This window comes from Pogoniulus pusillus, chromosome 35 (genome assembly GCF_015220805.1).
Source record: "Pogoniulus pusillus isolate bPogPus1 chromosome 35, bPogPus1.pri, whole genome shotgun sequence".
NCBI classification, from domain to species: Eukaryota; Metazoa; Chordata; class Aves; order Piciformes; family Lybiidae; genus Pogoniulus; species Pogoniulus pusillus.
In genome coordinates this window covers 12351315-12372415 of record NC_087298.1, presented here as the reverse complement: position 1 = coordinate 12372415, position 21101 = coordinate 12351315, and the positions used below count along the sequence as shown (strand labels likewise).

The 21101-nt window shown below is 52.4% G+C and overlaps 2 protein-coding genes across 2 annotated transcripts in view; one reads left to right on the top strand and one right to left on the bottom strand.

The window, feature by feature from the left end:
• RPL7A (ribosomal protein L7a) overlaps positions 1–21101 on the top strand; it is a 233057-nt gene that overhangs the window by 190098 nt on the left and 21858 nt on the right. The window lies entirely within an intron of this gene.
• Positions 1–21101, bottom strand: part of CCDC180 (coiled-coil domain containing 180) — a 37770-nt gene that overhangs the window by 14182 nt on the left and 2487 nt on the right. The window contains 21 exon segments of the mRNA XM_064171281.1: positions 1223–1339; positions 1661–1805; positions 2027–2173; positions 3366–3546; positions 4967–5142; positions 5823–6037; positions 6778–6995; positions 7098–7143; positions 8242–8368; positions 8875–8990; positions 10415–10588; positions 11137–11259; positions 12230–12318; positions 14028–14110; positions 14996–15115; positions 15940–16103; positions 17040–17135; positions 18650–18760; positions 18931–19059; positions 19716–19825; positions 20463–20545. Of these exon segments, the coding sequence (XP_064027351.1) occupies positions 1223–1339; positions 1661–1805; positions 2027–2173; positions 3366–3546; positions 4967–5142; positions 5823–6037; positions 6778–6995; positions 7098–7143; positions 8242–8368; positions 8875–8990; positions 10415–10588; positions 11137–11259; positions 12230–12318; positions 14028–14110; positions 14996–15115; positions 15940–16103; positions 17040–17135; positions 18650–18760; positions 18931–19059; positions 19716–19825; positions 20463–20545 (2770 nt within the window).

Sequence of the window (21101 nt, the reverse complement as noted above, 5' to 3'; positions counted from 1 at the left end):
CTTCTCAGAGGAAAGGCTGAGGACAATTGACTAAAGCAACCCTTTGTGTCCTTTACTGCAGCACACAGCCACACTGGGTGGTCTCTTCACATGTACATACTCAGCATGCTGGAAAGCCACAGGGATCCAGCACAACTGCAGCAGGTTTAAGCTGATAATAGAACTGCTGAGGTTGGAAGAGACCTTTGAGATCATCAAGTCCAAATCCTCATCCAGAGCTTAGAATCCCACCACTGCTGCTAAGCCACTGCCACTAAACCACAGCCTTCAGCACCACATCCACACCTCTTGAAAACATCTCCAGGGCTGGTGACTCCACTACCTCCCCGGGCAGTCTGTGCCCCTGCCTGAGAATCATGGAGCCATAGGATGGTTTAGCTTGGAAGGGATCTCAAAGCTCAGCCAGTTCCAACCACCTGCCATAGGCAGAGAACCCCCACTAGAACAGGTCACTCAAGATCTCATCCAGCCTGGCCGTGAATATCTCCAGGGAGGGAGCAGCCACAACCTCCCTGGGCAACCTGTGCCAGGGTCTCACCACCCTCACTAATGGGTTTAAACTGGAAGAGGGGAGATTGAAGCTGGATGGTAGGAAGAAGTTGTTTGCAGTGAGGGTGGTGAGAGACTGGCACAGGTTGAGGGTGGTGAGACACTGGCACAGGTTGCCCAGGGAGGTGTTCAGGACCAGGCTGGATGAGACCTTGAGCAATCTGTTCTAGTGGGAGCTGTCCCTACCTATGGCTGGGGGTCAGAATTGGCTGAGCTTTGAGGTTCCTTCCAACCTAAACTATTCTGTGATTCAATCAATGTCCCCCTCTGAGGGTTGGGGGTCAGGAGGAGTGGGGCAGCCTCTGCTCACTGCTCCCTGAGATAGGGCAAGCAGCAATGGGTGGAAGCTGCAGCACAGGAGGTTCCAGATCAACACAGGAGGGAATTTCTTGCCTGGAAGGGTCCCAGAGCCCTGGCACAGGCTGCCCAGAGAGGTTGTGGAGTCTCCTCCTGTGGAGCCTTTCCAGGCCTGTCTGGATGTGTTCCTGTGTGCCCTGAGCTAGATTGGATGGTCCTGCTCTGGCAGGGGGGTTGGACTGGATGCTCTCTTTGGTTCCTTTCCAACCCCTAACATCCTGCAAGCCTGTGATCTCTGAGGTCCCTTCCAACCTAAAGCCATTCAGTGAGTCTATTTGAACTGATTTAAACCCAGTTCTGATGTCTCTCTATGTACCTCTGACTTGATTTGCACTCGTAGATGCCTCAGAAACCTTTGGACACTCTCCATGAATTCTCGGTCCATAAAGATGTAGTGAAACTTTATATCAGTCTGGTTGATCACTTCAGTAGCCTGCAGGGATGCCAGAGACAAGAGACAGAAGCAATTCATTTCCACCTTTTAACAACACTTAAGTAATAGACTTCACCACTTGTGTTTAATTTGATCCATCAGCTCACACACAGCAGCCTTCCAGTGCCAGTCTGGGAGCAAGCTTCTAAATCACAGCTAGAAAAGTCTCTGAGCAACCTGCTCTAGTGAAGGATGTCCCTGCTGAATGCAGGGGTGGTTGAACTGGGTGACCTTTGGGGGTTTCTTCCAATCCAACCCATTCTATGAGTCTAGAAATATGCCACTGTGGTAGGTCAGCTGAAGGAATGAAGCTCTGCACACCTCCTCCAAGCATTTTGATTCCACTTGGTCCAGTTCTGCCTTGGTTAAGCTCTCAAACGAGTCAATGTGTTTGCTTTGCTCCTGAAGATGCTTGCTGAACAATTCCACCTCCTCAGGAGAAAAGGTTCCTCCCTCTGAAAATAACCTGCAAGGGAAAAGCAATTGGCCACCAGTCTTAGAATCAGAGAATGCTTTAGGTTGGAAAGGACCTCAAAGCTCAGCCAGTTCCAAACCCCCTGCTATAGGCAGGGACACCTCCCACTGGAACAGGTTGCTCAAGGCCTCATCCAACCTGATTCTGAACACCTTCAGGGAGGTTGTGGAGCAGAGGAGCCCAGAATGTGATCAAAGATCACATCACTTTACCTGCAGGCTTTGAGGAAATCCACATTTGAATCCCTTATGTTTCCTAAAGCTTCCTCCAGGTAGCTGCGGTAGCTCCTGATGGAGACGTGGATGACCTTCAGGAGGATCTGCAGCTCAGAGTGCACATTGGCCTTGAAGGAAACCAACCTGGAGGCAGATAATAAACCACAGGGGAAACACTTAGAAAGGGGAGCACAGATTCAGAGCCTGCTGGCTGGAAATAGCTGATCAACATCTGAGAATCAATCTCAGAATGGCTTAGGTTGGAAGGGACCTCAAAGCTCAGCCAGTTCCAACCCCCAGCCATAGGCAGGGACACTTCCCACTAGAACAGGCTGCTCAAGGTCTCATCAAGCCTGGTCCTGAACACCTCCAGGGAGGTTCTGTGCTCCACAACCTCCCTGGGCAACCTGTGCCAGTGTCTCACCACCCTCACTGCAAACAACTTCTCAACATCCAGTTTCAATCTCCCCTCTGCCAGTCCAAACCCATTCCTCCTCCTCCTGGCATTCCCAGACCTTGTCAATAGTCACTCCTCAGCCCTCTTGAAGCCCCTTCAGATCCTGCAAGGCCACTCCAAGGTCTCCTCCAAGCCTTCTCCTCTCCAGGCTGCACAGCCCCAACTCTCTCAGCCTGTGCTCACAGCAGAGCTGCTGCAGCCCTCTCAGCATCTTGGTGGCCTCCTCTGCACTGGCTCCAACACTTCCATGTCCTGCTTGTGCTGGGGGCTCCAGAACTGCACACAGAACTTCAGAGTGGTTTGGTCTCCTTCTCTGGATACTTTCAAGACCCATCTGGATGTGTTCCTGTGAGACCTGCACTAGATTATGATTCTGCTCTGGCAAGGAGTTTGGACTTTAGACCTCCAGAGGTCCCTTCCAATCCCTAAATCCTGTGATCTTGTATGCTGAAAGCATCCTGAAAGCAGCTCAGAGTCCTGTTGGTCACTGGGAAGGTATCATCCATGGAGCCATAGATGGTTTGGATTGGAAGGAACCTTAAAGATCACCCAATTCTAACTCCCTGCCATGGGCAGGGACACCTTGCACTGGACCAAGCCGCTCAAGGCCTTGAACACCTCCAGGCAGGGGACATCCACAAGCTCCCTGGGCAAGCTGCTGCAGTGTCTCACAAAGGAGACATCATCAAGGAGCATCATCAAAACCAGCTCTGTCCCTGCAGACAGTCAAGATCAGACTTCACGTGGCCCTGGGTAGCCTGATCTAGTTGGAGGTGCCCTTGCTGACTGCAGGGACAAGATGGCCTCTGAGGCTCCCTTCCAGCCCAAGGCAATCTGTGAGGCTGACATTGCCAGCAGCAGCACCTCTGGCTCACTCACTTCTCATTCATAGGAGCACTGCAGAAGACAGACTCTATGTCCTGCATCCTCGCCTCCAGGAGCTTGCTGAAGTTCTTTTGCTGATCACAGAACAGCAGAAAGTCTTCTTTCTCCTTCTGGAGAGCTTCCCCCACCTCTGCACAGTGGCACTCCAGCTGCTTTTTGTGCAGCAACAGCTCAGCTGGGAAGAGAAGAAGTTGTGCACCCTGGTGAGCATTGTATACCATGGGTCCCCCTTTGCTGTGGGCTGGCACAGCCAGCAGGCAACCCACAATCAGAGCAGGAGGCAAATCAAGGCAGCCAGACCTCAGAGGGGATAAAACATCCAAGTAAAAGGAATTCCATTCAGTTTCATTGAGTTATCTGCACTGACTTCTAGCCCTGGCAGCTCCTAATCTGTTCCAATCTCAAGTATCTTGTGTTGCTCCACGTCAGAACAGGTTGGTGTGATGGTTTCAGAGTCAGCCACACCCAACACACAATTAAATCACCCAGACTAGACTCAGCTGGGTGCTTCTAAGTCCTGGAGTCAGTCTTGTTCAACATCTTTGTGGGTGCCATGGAGAGAGGCACTGAGTGCAGCCTCAGCAAGTTTGCTGCCCACACCAAGCTGTGTGGTGCAGCAGCCAGGCTGCAGGGTAGGATCCATCCAGAGGGACCTGGACAGGCTGCAGAGGTGGCACAAGCCAAGCTCAGGAGGTGCAACAAGACCAAGGGCAAGGTCCTGCAGCTGGGGCAAGGCAAACCCAAGCACAGATCCAGGCTGGGCAGTGAGTGGCTGGAGAGCAGCCCTGAGGAGAGGGACTTGGGGATGCTGCTGGAGGAGAAGCTCAACAGGAGCCAGCAGTGTGCACTTGCAGCCCAGAAAGCCAAGCAGAGCCTGGGCTGCAGCAGCAGAAGTGTGGCCAGCAGGGCCAAGGAGGGGATTCTCCCCCTCTGCTCTGCTGAGACCCCACCTGGAGTACTGCATCCAGCTCTGGAGCCCCTGGGACAAGAGGGCTGTGGAGATGCTGGAGAGTGTCCAGAGCAGGGCCAGGAGGATGCTCAGAAGCTGCAGCAGCTCTGCTGTGAGCACAGACTGAAAGAGTTGGGGCTGTGCAGGCTGCAGCAGAGGAGGCTCCCAGGTGACCTTCTGGTGGCCTGCCAGCATCTGAAGGGGGCTACAAAAAAGCTGGGGAGGGACTTTTGAGACTGTGAGGGGGTGCCAGGAGTGGGGGGAATGGAGCAAAGCTGGAGGTGGGGAGAGTGAGGCTGGAGGTGAGGAGGAAGTTGTTGAGCAGGAGAGTGGTGAGAGGCTGGAATGGGTTGCCCAGGGAGGTGGTTGAGGCCAGGCTGGCTGAGGCTGTGGGCAGCCTGCTCTAGGGTAGGGTGTCCCTGGGCATGGCAGGGGGGTTGGGACTGGCTGATCCTTGTGGTCCCCTCCAAGCCTGACTGATTCTGTGAAGTTAAGGAATGAAGCTTTATGTTCACAGCTTGGCACAATACACAAGCAGAGACACACACACTCAGAGGACCACATCTCTGCTACTGAGCTGCCTGACACTGCCAGTTTTTGGTCTGCTGAGAGCATGCAATGCTCAGAGTAAGAACCAAGCCAGTACCAGCTCTAAGATTGTAGATCTTTGTCTCTATCTGCTCCTTCATCTCCTGATGGGCTCGAAGACGCAGCTCAAGATCTGAGCTCAGCTCCTCTTTCTTGGCAGCTACAAAGCCATGGCAGTTGGACAAGGACTCTGCAAACCACTGCTCCAAGTGTTCAAAGCAGGAGAGGCGAAGCCTGGGAGTGAACAAAGAAACATTCCAGTGAGGAATAAATGAGAACTGACTGCATCTACTCGTTCTAAGGATCCAACCACAAGGTGTGATGGTTTTGTTGGCATTGGCATGAGAAGGCTTCAAGGAGACCTTGGAGTGGCCTTCCAGTGTCTAAAGGGGGCTACAGGAGGGCTGGGGAGGGACTACTGACAAGGCCTTGTAATGACAGGATGAGGAGGAATGGGTTTGAAGTTGCAGAGGGGAGATTGAAAGTGGATGTTAGGAAGAAGTTGTTTGCAGTGAGGGTGGTGAGACACTGGCACAGGTTGCAGAGCACAGAAGCACAGAGTGTGATGTGTCCAAATAATGTCACAATCTTTGCACCTTCACAGGCTCACAGATGTCAGGGGTTGGAAGAGATCCAAGGAGATCATCTAGTCCAACCCCTCTGCCAGAGCAGGACCACACAATCTAGCACAGAACACACAGGAACACATCCAGACAGGCCTTGAAAGTCTCCAGAGAAGGAGATTCCACAATCTCTCTGGGGAGCCTGTGCCAGTGCTCTGGGACCCTTCCAGTAAAGAAGTTCCCCCTGAGTCTCATGTTTCCCCCTTCAGTCTCATGTTTCTTTCAGGGAGCTGAGGTTTATCTGTTGCCTAAAGGCAATGAGAGAAAGAGCATCAACTGTTTTCTGCTGACCTCCTCCTCAGCTCTGCAAGCACAGGTTCTCTGATCAGTACATGTTTCAGGTGCACAGGAAGTGATTCTTCCCCACATTTGGTAAGAGAAGTCCCTGGGGTGTCAGTCCTTCCTGCCTCTTCGACTTGAAGAACTGTGTAAGAGTTCCCACTGGAAGTGGAAAAGGTCTCAAAGGCAGTTCCAGAGCTTCCTGCCTCACTGCTGCTGAGCACAGCCTAGGAAGGAGTTGGAAATCAGCATCTTGAAAGGTACAAACATAGCAACAGCAGGGCCCAAGCTAAGGGAAGAATGCTGAGGTGGTAAAGAATAATGTTCTGGGTTTGGATAGCATTCACACAGAGAACATCCTTGCAAGGCTCAACAGGCAGTCATGAAGCTTTTAAAAGGCTGTTGGCACAGTGATAAATCCATTCCACTAACATTCAGCTACAATTACAGCTTAAAACATCCACCACAAGCTAGGAGTGTGGTGATGAGAGGAAGAAAGACAGACATTAAATGAGAAATTCTGTGCTGAAGGTTTTGACAAGGGTTGAAGCAGTGCAAAAGGAATGGTTCTAAACTCTGTGAGGCACTCAACCAGCCCAGAGAAAGCTCTGACTGTCCAGAAGGGAATGGCAATGAGACACTCAACCAGTCCAGGGAAAGCTCTGACAGTCCAGATGGGAATGGCAATGAGACACTCAACCAGCCCAGGGAAAGCTCTGACTGTCCAGAAGGGAATGGCAATGAGACACTCAACCAGCCCAGGTAAAGCTCTGACAGTCCAGAGCTGAATGGCAACCACAGAGTCCTCTGTGTACAAACTGAACCCAAGCTGCTTTGAGGGATCCAGGCTCAGCAGAGAGCTTTCTTACCATTCTGGTATGCAATTTCTTGCACAAAAAGACTCTTTTATCATGATTTCCCTCACCTCCCAGTTCCCTCTCTGCTCACTTAGCTGTGCAATGCTTACCCCCTGCCCTGCAGGCTCAGTTTCTTCCCTCTCATGAGGAATGCTTTGCCCATCTTCTTCTTTCTCTCTTCCTCCAGTTCCCTGTGCAAGGGTCTCCTCATTATCAGCTAGCTTTGGCTCTTCTTTTTCTCCTTGACACCCATCCACCTTTTCCTCTCCTTGCATGATGCTCTCAGCTTGTTGCTCCTGTAGATGTTCAGCTCCTGAAGCCCCACCTGCTGCTTGCCAGGTAAAGCAGAGTTTTGCTGGTCAGAATCTAAAGAGATGCAGACTGAAAACCAAGCAAGCAAAACTACCTGTTTGGATCAGGGAGGTATTACCTTGATCTGGAGCTGTGGAGTTTGAGCCTGTCTCTCCTTGCAAGTCCTAAAACCAAACCAACAACAAAAAGACAAAGAGATAGAGAGGAATCAAATCCATACTGCTCCTGCAAAGGTAACCATTTCCTTGGGGTATGAGAGTCTGGAGTGGATCCCTTAGCTTCTAAAGGAGCTGTGATACTCCAAGTGATTAACCTCACAAAGTCACAGAAGGGTAGGGGTTGGAAGTCACTCCTGGAAATCCAGTCCAACCCCACAGCCAGAGCAGGATCACCCAGGGCAGGGCACACAGGAGCACATCCAGGTGGGTTTGGAATGTCTCCAGAGAAGGAGACTCCACAACCTCTCTGGGCAGCCTGCTCCAGGGCTGCAGCACCCTCATGGGGAAAAAGCTTTCCCTTCTGTTCCTGTGGCATCTCTTCTGCTCCAGCTGGCACCCAGTGCTCCTTGGCCATCCCTGAGCAGAGCCTGGCTCTGTCCTCCCAGCACTGCCCTGCACACATTCAGCACAGCACTGAGGGCAGCCCTCAGGCTCCTCTGCCCCTGGCCTCACAGGAGATGCTCCACTGCCTGCAGCAGCTTTGTGGCTCGCTGTTGGACTCTCTCAAGCAGTTCCCTGAGGTCCTTCTTGACCTGAGTGACCCAGAAGTGGACACAATATTCCAGATGCAGCCTCACTAGGGCAGAGTAGAGAGGGGGAGGACCTATTCTCTGGACCTACTCACCACAGCCCTTCTAATCCACCCCAGGATGCCTTTGGCCTTCTTGGCCACAAGGGCATGGTGCTGGCCTGTGGGCACCCTGTTGTCCACCAGGACTCCCAGGACCTTTTCCCCAGGTGGTTAAATTTGCTGAAGTTCAGTTTGTACCAAACACAGAGCTTGAGGAGTGGGACAGGGAAAAGATTTGTGCTCCCCTCAAAACAACTTCAGTCCTATGGCCAAAGCAGTGCTTTGATGTATAAAACTAAACACACTGCCAGCTAGAAAGGTTGGACCAGATGATCCCTGGGATCCCTTCCAACCTGGCATTCTGTGGTTCTCTGATAACCTCAGTGCTGAAGCCAGTGTAAATTCCCCTCCCCAACTGAATACTTCACAGATCAGTTGGGTTCTAAACCAGAAGAGGTTTGTGTTCTTTGGACCTGTTTGAAGACTTCCTTGACACCAAAATATTGGCTGAGAGATGTGCTGTAAGAAATCAGCTCCTGCAAAACAGCTTCTGGGTAAGTCATGAATTCATCCATCAGATCTTGCTTGAATGTCTCATATCTGCAAAACCAAGGCCAAGAGACTCAGGTGTGCATAGAAATGAAGGTAAATAGGACTACAAAGTCTTGAAATTCAATCCTAACTCCTTGACCACTCTCCTAAAAACCTTTCAGGCTAAAGCCTGTGCTGGTTCTGCTTAGCCTGAGCACAAACAAGCTCCTCCTGGCTCAGTTAGTTGACATCATTGCTGCACTACAAACCTGTAAGTGCCCACAAGGGAAGAAATCCTCCCAACAAAGGATTGCAGCTCTTTCATTTTGGACTGGACACATTCAAGACTTGTGTTTGCAGGAGGAATATTAAAAGGGAGAGGCCAAATGACTGCCTGCCAAGTTGTTTGCTCACCACACTCAGCTGCAGCTGAAGCTTTTCTGGTTTATTGCTACCTTCCCAAGGGCAGCAGCAAGCAGGGGGTTTGCCACCCCTGCACACCACAGCATGGACAGGACCTAAGCAGTGCACCCAACACCCAACCTTGCTTTCCTTCTTCACTACAGAACTCATACCTGGCTTGAAGGTCATCTAAAGAGGAAAGGGCCTGCTCCAAATACTGATTCAGCTTCTCTTCAGAGCTTGCTGTTCTCATCTGGTCCATAATCACATCCAGATTGACTTCCTTCATCTAAGGCCACACAAAAAGAACCCAGGGAAAGTGATGTGGTGGTTACTGAAATGCTTCATTAAGTATTTAGGATGCAGATGATTTGATTGTGCAGCTCTGTTCTATGCCAAGAGGAGAAGGCACCTTACAAACCTTGTCTGCTATGAAGATCTATCCCAGAGAATGAAACAACATCTCTGCCACTGCCACTCCAAGTGCCCTGCTGTGCCCATAGTGTGATAGCTGGAGGGGTAGCAGGCAGTGACAGGAGAAGGGGTAACAGCTTCAAACTGGAAGCAGCTGGGTTTAGATGTGGCATTAGGAAGAAACTCTTCCCCAAGAGGGTGCTGAGGAACTGCAAGAGGAAGCTGTGGAGGCTCCAAGCCTGGATGTGGTCAAAGCCAGGTTGGATGAGGCCTTGAGCAGCCTGAGCTGGTGGGAGGTGCCCATGGCAGGGATGTTGGAATGAGAAGATCTTTACAGTCCCTTCCAACCCAAAGCATTTTGTGAGCTTAACACACAAACAAGGCTCTATACAGGGCCAAGGCTTTGGGAGGAAGAGAAAATTGCATTGCAGCCACTTCACACAGCAAACACAATCTTCAGCTCCACTGCCACAGCAAGAACCAGGCATGGCTCTGCCAGAAATGGACCTAACAAGATCAGAGAACTGGCAGGCCTGGAAGGGACCTCCAAAGTGCCATGGTCTGGTTGATTGGATAGGGCTAGGGGATAGGTTGGACTGGATGAGCTTGGAGGTCTCTTCCAACCTGCTTGATTCTATGCCCCAGTCCAAGCCTTCCTGCAGCCTGCAGGGTGGCAGTCTGTGATCTCAGGCCCTGCCCATCAAGCTAAAGCAGTCACCAGGAGAAAACAAGCAGTGGGAGCCCTTTCCTTTCCCTCTGTCCCCAGGGACATGCTCAAGTGTGGGTGAAGCTACTCTGAGGAGCATTTTGAGTCTTTGGGCTTGTTGCAGTGAGAATGCCTTCTGCTTGGGTCCAGCTCCAGACCTGCTCCAGACTCCATGGAGTGCTCTGGATTGGAAGGAACCTCCAAAGCTCAACCAGTCCAACCTCCCCTGCAGTCAGCAGGGACATCCTCAGCTAGATCAGGCTGCCCAGAGCCCTGTCCAGCCTCACCTTGAATATCTCCAGGGATGGGACCTCAAACACCTCCCTGGGCAACCTGCTGCAGTGTGCCAGCAGAACTTGTTCCTAACATCCAACCTAAATCTCCTCTTCCCTGATTTGAAGCCATTGCCTCCTGTCCTATCACTTTGTAAGTCTCACTCCAGCCTTGAAGCTCCCCTTGTAGCTGAAACTACCCTTCAGAACTTCCAGCAGGAATGTCACAGCTTCCACTGCAGATCTGACAGCAGGGATCTGGAATTCCAGAGGGCTCTCTGCATTAAGCTTTCTCTACCACCTTGATTTTTCTCTCTGTACCTGCAGCAATCTGTCTTGCCTCAAGCTGCATTCATCCAATCTCTTCTGAAGTTCAGCTTGCTGCTGGGACACTCGGAGCTGATGGACATCCCAGAGACCCAGGACCTCCTCAGCAGAGCTGTACAAGGCTCTGCAATTCTGCTTGTTCTCCTCAGCCAGCTCCTGAAAGTCACTCTAAAGAAACACATTGAAGGGAAATGGTTGTTAAAGTGGTTGCTGGAAGGTGAAATAAACAACCAGGGGACACAGGAGATGACACAAGGCTGTCTGGAAGTACACTATCAGCATTCAGCATGGTCTCTTCTAGTGGGAGAGGGGAAAAGAGCCCAAGGAAGCTGGAGAAGAAAGGGCATTTTTGTCCTAGAAGCCTAGGACATGACAGAATGGGAAAGCTGCCCAGACATCCTCGTGCATGGAATCACAAAAGGCCTTGAGAAGCTACTGGAGTGAGGCCAGAGGAGGCCACAAAGATGCTCCAAGGGCTGGAGCAGCTCTGCTGTGAGCACAGGCTGAGGGAGCTGGGGGTGTGCAGCTTGCAGAGGAGAAGGCTCCAGGGGGATTTTAAGAGGGGAGCCCAAAACTGAAGGCAGTACTCAAGATGAGGTGTCCCCAGGGCAGAGCAGAGGAGGTCCCTGTCTCCTAGCAAAGGCATTCTTATCAGAGAGCAGCACAGGAAGGGCAGAGAGCCCAGGGAGCAAGAACAATAAATGCCATCAACATACAGCCAAGTGCTGCAGCTCTGCTTCAAACTTCCTCTGCAGCTTCTCAGTCAACTGAAGGAACTCAGAACTGACAATTTCCTCAGCCTCTTGGTCTGTGCAAACATTCTGCTTCAGCAGGTTACCCTGAGTGAAGAGAGCCTGAGTTACTGACATGCCTCTGCTGGAACAAACAGTGTAGGGTGCAGAGCCTGGATACTTCTGGTGCTGCTGCTTCTCCTGTGAATGGAATCACAGAATCAGGCAGGTTGGAAGAGAGCTCCAAGCTCAGACAGCCCAGCCTAGCACCCAGCCCTGCCCAACCAACCAGACCATGGCACTAAGTGCCCCAGCCAGGCTTGGCTTCAGCACCTCCAGCCACAAAGACTCCACCACCTCCCTGGGCAGCCCATTCCAATGCCAATCACTCTCTCTGCCAGGAACTTCCTCCTAACACCCAGCCTAGACCTGCCCTGGCACAGCTTGAGGCTGTGTCTCCTTCTTCTGGTGCTGGCTGCCTGGCAGCAGGGCCCAACCCCACCTGCCTACAGCCTCCCTACAGGCAGCTGCAGACAGCAATGAGCTCCTCCATTCCAGAGAGATGTTGAGGTGCTGGAAGGTGTTGAGAGCCTCCTCTTCTGCAGGCTGCACACCCCCAGCTCCCTCAGCCTCTCCTCACAGGGCTGTGCTCCAGGCCTCTGGAGAGAGATTGAAGCTCTTAGATCTCACCAGGATAATTCTGGTTGGGCACAAAGGGAGAGATTAGGCAGAAAGGAGGAGATGGAGTACAAAGGCTGAGAAGGTTCTGGCCCTGAGGCCTTTGCCTAACGAGGCTGTTCTCCTTCCATCACTGCTCTTGCACATTTCAAGCTCAAATGCCACAGTCTGCTGTGAAAGAATATGCAAAGAGAAGAAGACAGCTGAGTCAGGAAGTTCACTTCCCTCAGCCTCTGGTGGCTCATCAAACTCACACTACTTGTCCCTGCCTATAGCAGGGGGTGGGAACTGGATGATCCTTGAGTTCCCTTCCAATCTAAACCATTCTATGATTCTACTTTAACCCCACAGTGGATGCACTACCAACAGTCCCTGCAGTCCCCAAAGCTCTGACACCAACCTTGCAGTGCTCCACTTCTGCCAGACATCTCTGCTGGACCAGCTGATAGTGGATGTGCATCTTCTTCAGACACTGCATGTTGTGGGCATCTGAAGGACAAGGAGTAACAGCTCAGGGGGGAGGTATTTACCTCAAGAGCTCCTACAGGAAAGCTGGGAAGGGACTTCCTTCCCTCCACCTCTAGTGAGAGGGGTTGGAACCCCTCTCACCATGGCAGGGGGTTGGAACTGGCTGAGCTCTAAGGTTCCTTCCAAGCTAAACCAATCTATGATTCTATTCTGTGATTCCCACAAGGGTTTGTTCTGACAGGATGAGAGGGGATGGATTGAAGCTGGAAGAGGACAGATTTAGGTTGGAGGTTAGGAAGAAATCCTTTAGAGTGAGGTTGGGGAGACACTGGCACAGGTTGCCCAGGGAGGCTGTGGATGTCCTCTCCCTGGAAGTGTACAAAGCCAGGGTGGATGAGGCCTTGGGCAACCTGGGCTAGTGGAGGTGTCCCTGTTCATGGCAGGGATGTTGGAATTGGATGATCTTGAAGGTCCCTTTCAACCCAAACCATTCTATGGCTCAATGATTTCCCAGCACAGCTGTCAGGGAAGCTGACAGAGGACCTGAGCTGAGCCTCAGCACAGGTAACATAACCCAGTAGCATCTCCCCAGTTGTAGAAAGCTACCAACCAATAGCACAAAAGGCTTTAACACAAATCCTTTTATCATTACACTTAGAAGCACTGAGCTCTTTACTACCATGAGTAACTTCTGTGCTACTACACAGGCTGCAAACACTGAGGCAGGCTGTGCCCTGGAGGAAAAGAAGATGGACACAGAGAGGGAAGGCACAAGGCAGGGCTCAGAGAAAGGAAGCAGCTCAAACATTTCCCCTCTCATTCTCCAGCAAGTAAAATGGAGCATTTTGATCTGCCTGGGAAGTGATCTGCTTTAAAAATCAACCTTCAGTATACCCAGGTCAGCTCCTGCTAGATCTCCTCAGTTTGGCCAGAAGGGACTGCTGAGGCTCCAAAACAAGGAGTTCCATCTCCTGGAAAGGTAAGGAGGTCAGGCTAAACTGTCAAACACCAGGGCCTGTGGCCAGCAGGACAAGGGAGGTTCTTCTGCCCCTGTACTCAGCACTGCTCAGGCACTGCTTGAGTGCTGTGTCCAGTTCTGGGCTCCTCCATTCCAGAGAGATGTTGAGGTGCTGGAAGGTGTTTGGAGAAGGGCAGCAAGGCTGGGGAGGGGCCTGGAGCAGAGCCCTGTGAGGAGAGGCTGAGGGAGCTGGGGGTGTGCAGCCTGCAGCAGAGGAGGCTCAGGGCAGAGCTCATTGCTGTCTGCAGCTGCCTGCAGGGAGGCTGTAGCCAGGTGGGGTTGGGCTCTGCTGCCAGGCCCCACACCAGCCTTGGAGCACAGCCCTTTGAGAAGAGGCTGAGGGAGCTGAGGGTGTGCAGCTTGGAGAAGAGGAAGCCCAGAGAAAGGAAGCAGCTCAAACATTTCCCCTCTCATTCTCCAGCAAGTAAAATGGAGCATTTTTATCTGCTTGGGCAGTGACCTGCTTTATAATTGACCTTCAGTACACCCAGGTCAGCTCCTCCTAGATCTCCCCATGCAGAAATGCTTCTGCTGGCAAGGGGAAGGTGATGCAGCAGCATGATTTGGGCCCAAAGCAAGTTAGAGGGTACCATGGGAGCACGTGGAGCAAAGACTACAGCACAGATCCTTTCAAAGCCACCATTTGACTCAGTGCTGCCTGGAAGGAAATAAAGAATTGCCTCAGTCCTGCTTCTATGATTTCCCAACTCACCAATCCTATCATTGAAATCCTCCAGAGACCTGTGCCACTCACTCAGCTCAGCTTTGGAGTGTGCTGGAGGCAACAAATCCCTGCTGAAACAGAAAGCCAAGAGTCAGCCAGCAGCGAGGATAAAACGATGGCTCCCCAGATCCTCTCCAGACACAGCTGTGCTGCATTTCTAGCAAAGCTCCTTTCCCAAGGTGTCCACTCCCTCCCCCCACCCCAATAACACCTTGACAAGATCACCAATGTCTCCTGCCAGCCCCTTTCACTCTGTTTCAAATCTGTGGCTCTGCATTTCTGGCTCTTGATCACCCTGCCCTGCTTAGTGTGACTGCTGCAGTGGAACCCAGGGGTGCTTTTTTCACATCAAAAAGAGCTTTACAGAAGTTTAGGCTCTGCCTTGCTGCTGCAGTGTACAAGCACAGACTGCAAGCAAGCAAAGGCCATTTGGTAGTCAAGCTACAGAGCCACAGGATCCCAGCATGGTGGGAGTTGGAACGGGCACCCACAGCAGCCTGCCCAGCAGCACAGTGCCCAGCTGGGGCTGGAAGCTCTGCAGAGGAGACTCCACAACCTCTCTGGGCAGCCTGCCCCAGGCCTCCAGCACCCTCACACCAAACAACTTTCTCCTCCTGTTCAGGTGGAACCTCCTGGGTTCCAGTTTGTGCCCCTTGCCCTTATCTTGTAGCTGGGCACCACTGACAAGATTCTGGCTCTAGCCTTTCCCCTCACCCTTCAGCTCTTGCTGAGCATTGCTCAGCTCCCCTCTGGGGCTGCTCTTCTGCAGGCTCTCAGCCCCAGGGCTCAGCCTTTGCTCCTCACAGAGCTGCTCCAGGCCCCTCAGCAGCTTTGTGGCCTCCTCTGGACTCTCTCCAGCAGTTCCCTGCCTCTCTTGAACTGGGGAGCCCAGACCTGGGCCCTGACTAACTCCAGAAACAAATCCATTTTCTCATTTCTCTTCTCTTTTGTCATACCCAAAGCGCTGCAAGAACTCCAATCTCCTGTCCTGAAGTAAAATCTGATCCATTATCATGTTTTCCATTTCTCTTTTCACACTTGGAGGCCTCTGAATTTCTTCCTTGGCCATAAATTCTCTGTGGGATGGGAGAATACACAGATGTCAATGTCCAGCTGGGAAAATGCCACGTTGGAAATACAAATGGAATCTTAGACATCACAGACTGGCTCAGGCTGGAAGAGACCTCAGAGCTCATCCACTTCAACCTCCCTGCCATGCCCAAGGACACCTCCTAACTAGGCTGAGCTGCTCAAGGCCTCATCCAGCCTGGCTTTGAAACTGCTCCAGGGAAGAGGCAGCCACAGCCTCCCTGGGCAGCCTGTGCCAGACTCTCACCACCCTCAGACTGGAGAGCTCCTTCCTCAGCTCCAGGCTAACCCTACTCTGCCTCGGCTTCAAACCATTCCCCCTTGGCCTGTCTCTAGACACCCTCAGCAGAAGTCTCTCTGCAGCCTTCCTGCAGGATCCCTTCAGGCACTGGCAGCAGCTCTGAGGTCTCCCTGGAGCCTTCTCCTCTCCAGGCTGCACATCCCCAGCTCCCTCAGCCTGTGCTCACAGCAGAGCTGCTCCAGCCCTTGGACCATCTTTGTGGCCTTCTCTGGACTCTCTCCACCAGCTCTGTGTCCTTCTGCTGCTGGGGACAGCAGAACTGGAGGCAGGATTGGAGGTGAGGTCTTGGCAGAGCAGAGCCAAGGGGCACAATCCCCTCTCTTGCCCTGCTGCCCACACTGCTCTGGCTGCAGCCCAGCACACAAAATGATTTCTACTTCCTAGGTAAAAGCAGCTTGCTAAATGCCTTTAGCTTTTTAGCTTTAGAATGGCAAAGTGCTAAATGCTGCTGTTGGTAGAAAGCAGAACTGCACACTTGGCACCTTGTGTTAGCCACCCTCCACCTCTGACCTGAAACTGTGAACTATGGAGTTCCTCTGGATCAGCCTCCAGGCCTTGACTGCATCCTGCCATTTCAGCTGATGGGATAATTTCCACTTCAGCTCTGATTTCAGCAGCTTAAAGAGCAGCTGAGCCATTGCCCTCTGATTAGCCAACAGTGCTCTGTTAATCAACTGCAGATCAATAAAAACAATAACAGAAACATGAAAAAAAACCAGCACAGAGCAGGAAAAAAATGAAATAACACATAAATATTGCTTGTTCTGTGTGAAGCAAAGGGCAAACAACACCAAATGTAAAGGATGTGCTGAAAAATAGCAACATTTCCTGTGCTGTAGTGATTGGGAGGGAGGGAGGAGAGGGGCACAGGGAGGAGAGGGGCACAGGGAGGAGAGGGGCACAGGGAGGAGAGGGGCACAGGGAGGAGAGGGGCACAGGGAGGAGAGGGGCACAGGGAGGAGAGGGGCACAGGGAGGAGAGGGGCACAGGGAGGAGAGGGGCACAGGGAGGAGAGGGGCACAGGGAGGAGAGGGGCACAGGGAGGAGAGGGGCACAGGGAGGAGAGGGGCACAGGGAGGAGAGGGGCACAGGGAGGAGAGGGGCACAGGGAGGAGAGGGGCACAGGGAGGAGAGGGGCACAGGGAGGAGAGGGGCACAGGGAGGAGAGGGGCACAGGGAGGAGAGGGGCACAGGGAGGAGAGGGGCACAGGGAGGAGAGGGGCACAGGGAGGAGAGGGGCACAGGGAGGAGAGGGGCACAGGGAGGAGAGGGGCACAGGGAGGAGAGGGGCACAGGGAGGAGAGGGGCACAGGGAGGAGAGGGGCACAGGGAGGAGAGGGGCACAGGGAGGAGAGGGGCACAGGGAGGAGAGGGGCACAGGACCACAGAAGGGAGCTTAGGGATCATCTACTCCAATCCCCTGCCATGGGCAGGGACATCTACCACTAGCCCAGGTTGCTCAAGGCTTCCAACCTGGCCTTGAACATCCCCAGGAAGGGCCATCCACAGTCTCCCTGGGTTCCAGTCAATGAATTCCAGGTGGAAAGAAAAGGACATTTGGGAATATTGAGACTGCAGTCTTCTAGCAGATAAAGCAGGGAGAGACTCACCATGGCCTCCTGATTGATCAGCCTGTGCACATCAGGTGGCAAGAAGTAGGAGATCTCCTCCAGTCTCCCAGTGTAGCTCCTCAGCACAGCAGTGATCTGTGCAAGCAAAGGATAAAGAGCAACAAAGAACTAAATCTCTCCTAACTCTGCCCTGCTTTGAGCTAGAACAGAACCAATTGTGGCAGGGATTTGGCTTCTCAGCTCAGTCAAGGCCCTTTCTGAAGTTCAGGGCAGGTTTGCACAGCCAGGGGCTGCCCCAGAGGTGATACTGCTGATGGGGAGACCCTGCCAAAGCTTGAGCTGCAGGAAGGCTCTGGCTTAGGACTTGCTGCTATGGGGAGCAAGGTCACTGCTATGTCTTGTGCCTCACATTGGGGTGCACTAAGTCAGAGGTGGCAGCTGCAGGGAGGAGCAGACAAGGAGGTGACCCTGGACTGACCAGCAAGGGATCCTATCCCATGGGTGTCACATTCAGTCAGCAGGGTCAGGTCTCTTCTTCAATACCCAGTGTCCAAGGACTTTGTCCATCCAGCCTTTGATCCCAAACTGTGTATTCCTGAGTCCAGCTCCCCTCTGCACCTGAACCCAGTCTGAGACTGCTGCCACAGTATCAGTGGTGATGGTGACCAAACTTTGGTTCCATGTGGGTTTGAATCTATTTGTACCTACTTCATTTTATTGTTCTTCTTTCCATCCCAACTGGGTTAGTTTATTTCCCAACCCATCAGACTCTCTCCCATTTGGAAAGGAAGAGCTTCTGGCACTTTGGAGAGGGATTCATAGAGAGCTTCTGGCACTTTGGAAAAGGAGAGGGATTCACAGAGAGCTTCTGGCACTTTGGAGAGGGAGAAGGATTCACAGAGAGCTTCTGGCACTTTGGAGAGGGAGAAGGATTCACAGAGAGCTTCTGGCACTTTGGAAAGGGAGAGGGATTCACAGAGAGCTTCTGGCACTTTGGAAAGGGAGAGGGATTCACAGAGAGCTTCTGGCACCCATCTAGTGGTTGGCCCAACCCTGACCCTTGCCCAACTCCGATGTCAGTTTCCTAAGCTAAGCAATGATATGAACAAGACAATTTTTCTTCATAAGTTGAGTTTGCTGCCTGAGAACTGAACCTTTAAATACCCAACTTAAGTGTCTTAACACACTGATTGTGTTTAACCTGTTGACAAAAGCAGTAACTGAGCCACATCCATTTTGATACTCCTCAACTGACTCTCTTTAATATCAGTAATCACCCAGTGCCTGTTCTCAGCTGCAGCATGTTCCACCAAAATCAAAGCAGATCTGATGAGCAATTTGGCCTAAATAACCCTGCAGAACAATAAAAGCAGCTCACTGAGTCCTTGCATCTTTGGCACAGGTAAATGTGGAAGGAAAGAACAAAAAGGACACTTGGGAACTGGCAAAAAGGAGGATCTGCTTCTGACTGTGTGGGTGTAAGAGGAGGGATGGATCTGCTGGTGAGCAGGCAGTGATCACCTACACAAGAGGACCCCCTGCAGCCCTCTCAGCCCCTGTGGAAACAAACCATCCTCTGCACTGCAGCCACCATGCCCAGCAAATCCTGACCTCCTGCTTTATTAGCAGCTGCTCAGAGGACAACTCACTCTGTCAGTTCGACTCCATTCAAGCTTTTTTAGGGCTTCATCCATTTCCCTAATCCACTTCTTTCTGCTCAAGGATTCCTGATGGATGCTGTTCCACAGTTCCTCCAGTTCCTGCAAGAAGGATTTGCTGTTAAATTGCTTGAAATGTTCAAAAGAATAAAAGGAGCTCCACAAAGAAGAGAAAGGAGCACATTTTAGTGTTAAAACCACACCAAGGCACAAGGAGCTACATCAGGCAGACAAGGTGCAAGTGTCTGAGCCAATGCCATGAGCTGACTTACTTCAAAGGAGAAGCTTCCCAGAGCAGTGTTAGCCTCAACCTTCTGGAGCAGAAGTTCCACTTTTCTATCAGATTCCATCAGTTTGGCCAGAAGGGACTGCTGAGGCTCCAAAACAAGGAGTTCCATCTCCTGGAAAGGTAAGGAGGTCAGGCTGAACTTTCAAACACCAGGGCCTGTGGCCAGCAGGACAAGGGAGGTTCTTGTGCCCCTGTGCTCAGCACTGTTCAGGCACTGCTTGAGTGCTGTGTCCAGTTCTGGGCTCCTGAATTGCAGAGAGCTGTTGAGGTGCTGGAAGGTGTTTGGAGAAGGGCAGCAAGGCTGGGGAGGGGCCTGGAGCACAGCCCTGTGAGGAGAGGCTGAGGGAGCTGGGGGGGTGCAGCCTGCAGCAGAGGAGGCTCAGGGCAGAGCTCATTGCTGTCTGCAGCTGCCTGCAGGGAGGCTGTAGCCAGGTGGGGTTGGGCTCTGCTGCCAGGCAACCAGCAACAGAACAAGGGGACACAGCCTCAAGCTGTGCCAGGGCAGGTCTAGGCTGGATGTTAGGAGGAAGTTCCTGGCAGAGAGAGTGATTGGCATTGGAATGGGCTGCCCAGGGAGGTGGTGGAGTCTCTGTGCATGGAGGTGTTGAAGCCAAGGCTGGCTGGGGCACTTAGTGCCATGGTCTGGTTGGTTGGGCAGGGCTGGGTGCTAGGCTGGGCTGGCTGAGCTTGGAGCTCTCTTCCAACCTGGCTGATTCTATGATTCAGTCTCCTGCTGTACAGCACCTGGATGGCAAACTCCAGTCATACCTTGGCAATGCAACCCAGCTCATGGTACATTGAGGCCAGGGCATCATCGTGGCGGCGCTGCCGGCGCTCTGACAGGGCTGCCAGAATACCACTCCTTGGGGTCTCAGAAGCTGCCAGCAAAGAAAGGAGGATGATGGAGCTTGGAGCTGGTGCTGCAGAACACACCACACACACAAAGCCCCTCATACTGGGTCAGCAAAATGTCCCTGGGGCCAAGAGAGCCAATGGCATCCTGGAGTGCAGAGAGAAAAGTGTGGCCAGCAGGGCTAGGGAGGTTCTTCTCCTCTGCTCTGCCCTGCTGAGACCACAGCTGGAATATTGTGTCCTGGTTTGGCCACCACAGCTCAAGAGGGACAGGGACCTGCTGGAGAGAGTCTATCATAGCTACAAGGATGATTGAGGGACTTGACCATCTCTGCTGTGAGGAAAGGATGCGAGCCCTGGGGCTGTTTAGTCTGGAGAGCAGAAGACTGAGAGTGGATCTGATCAATGTCTATGAACACCTGAGGGGTGGGAGGCAAGAGGAAGGGGGCAGGCTCCTTGTGGTGGTGCCCAGTGGTAGGACAAGGAGCAATGGGCACAAGCTCCCCCCAGAAGGTTTCACCACGACTTCTTTGGTGTGAGAGTAGTGGAGCCCTGGAGCAGGCTGCCCAGAGAGGTTGTGGAGTCTCCTTCTCTGGAGACTCTGCATGGTGGCTCCTAACAATGACAGTTAAAACCTCTGCTGTCAAGGGAACCACATTTTACCAACGACATCAGGCAGGCCTCTGACTTCCTCAGCTTCAGTCATAGCTGGGCTTCCCCAAGCCTTCTGAACTGCTGGGACTTCTCTGAAAGAGAGAGAGAATAAACATCTGATTTGCACTGAGTATAGAGGAGAGCCTTGCAAGAGCTCTAATGTTCAGTTTAATAGGCAAACCATAACCCTGAAGTGGGCACAAACACAACTGTAACTGCAAAGGATGTGATTCAATAAACCAACACTGCTTCTCTTGAGTTGAAGGACCTCCCCTGCATGATCACAGCCTCAACTCAGATGGCATAAAAGCAATAAATCATGGAATGGCTCAAGCTGGAAGGGACTTCAGAGATCATCTGCTCCAACCTCCCCACCATGGGCAGGGACACCCCTCAACCTGGCCTCATCCAGCCTGGCCTCAAAGCAGCTCCAGGGAAGAAGCAGCCACAGCCTCCCTGGGCAGCCTATTCCAGAGTCTCACCACCCTCAGACTGGAGAGCTCTTTCCTCAGCTCCACTCTAAACCTGCTCTGCCTCAGCTTCAAACTATTCCCCCTTGACCTGTCTCAACACTCTCAGCAAAAGTCTCTCTGCAGCCTTCCTGCAGGATCCCTTTAGGCATTGGCAGGCAGCTCCAAGGTCCCCCTG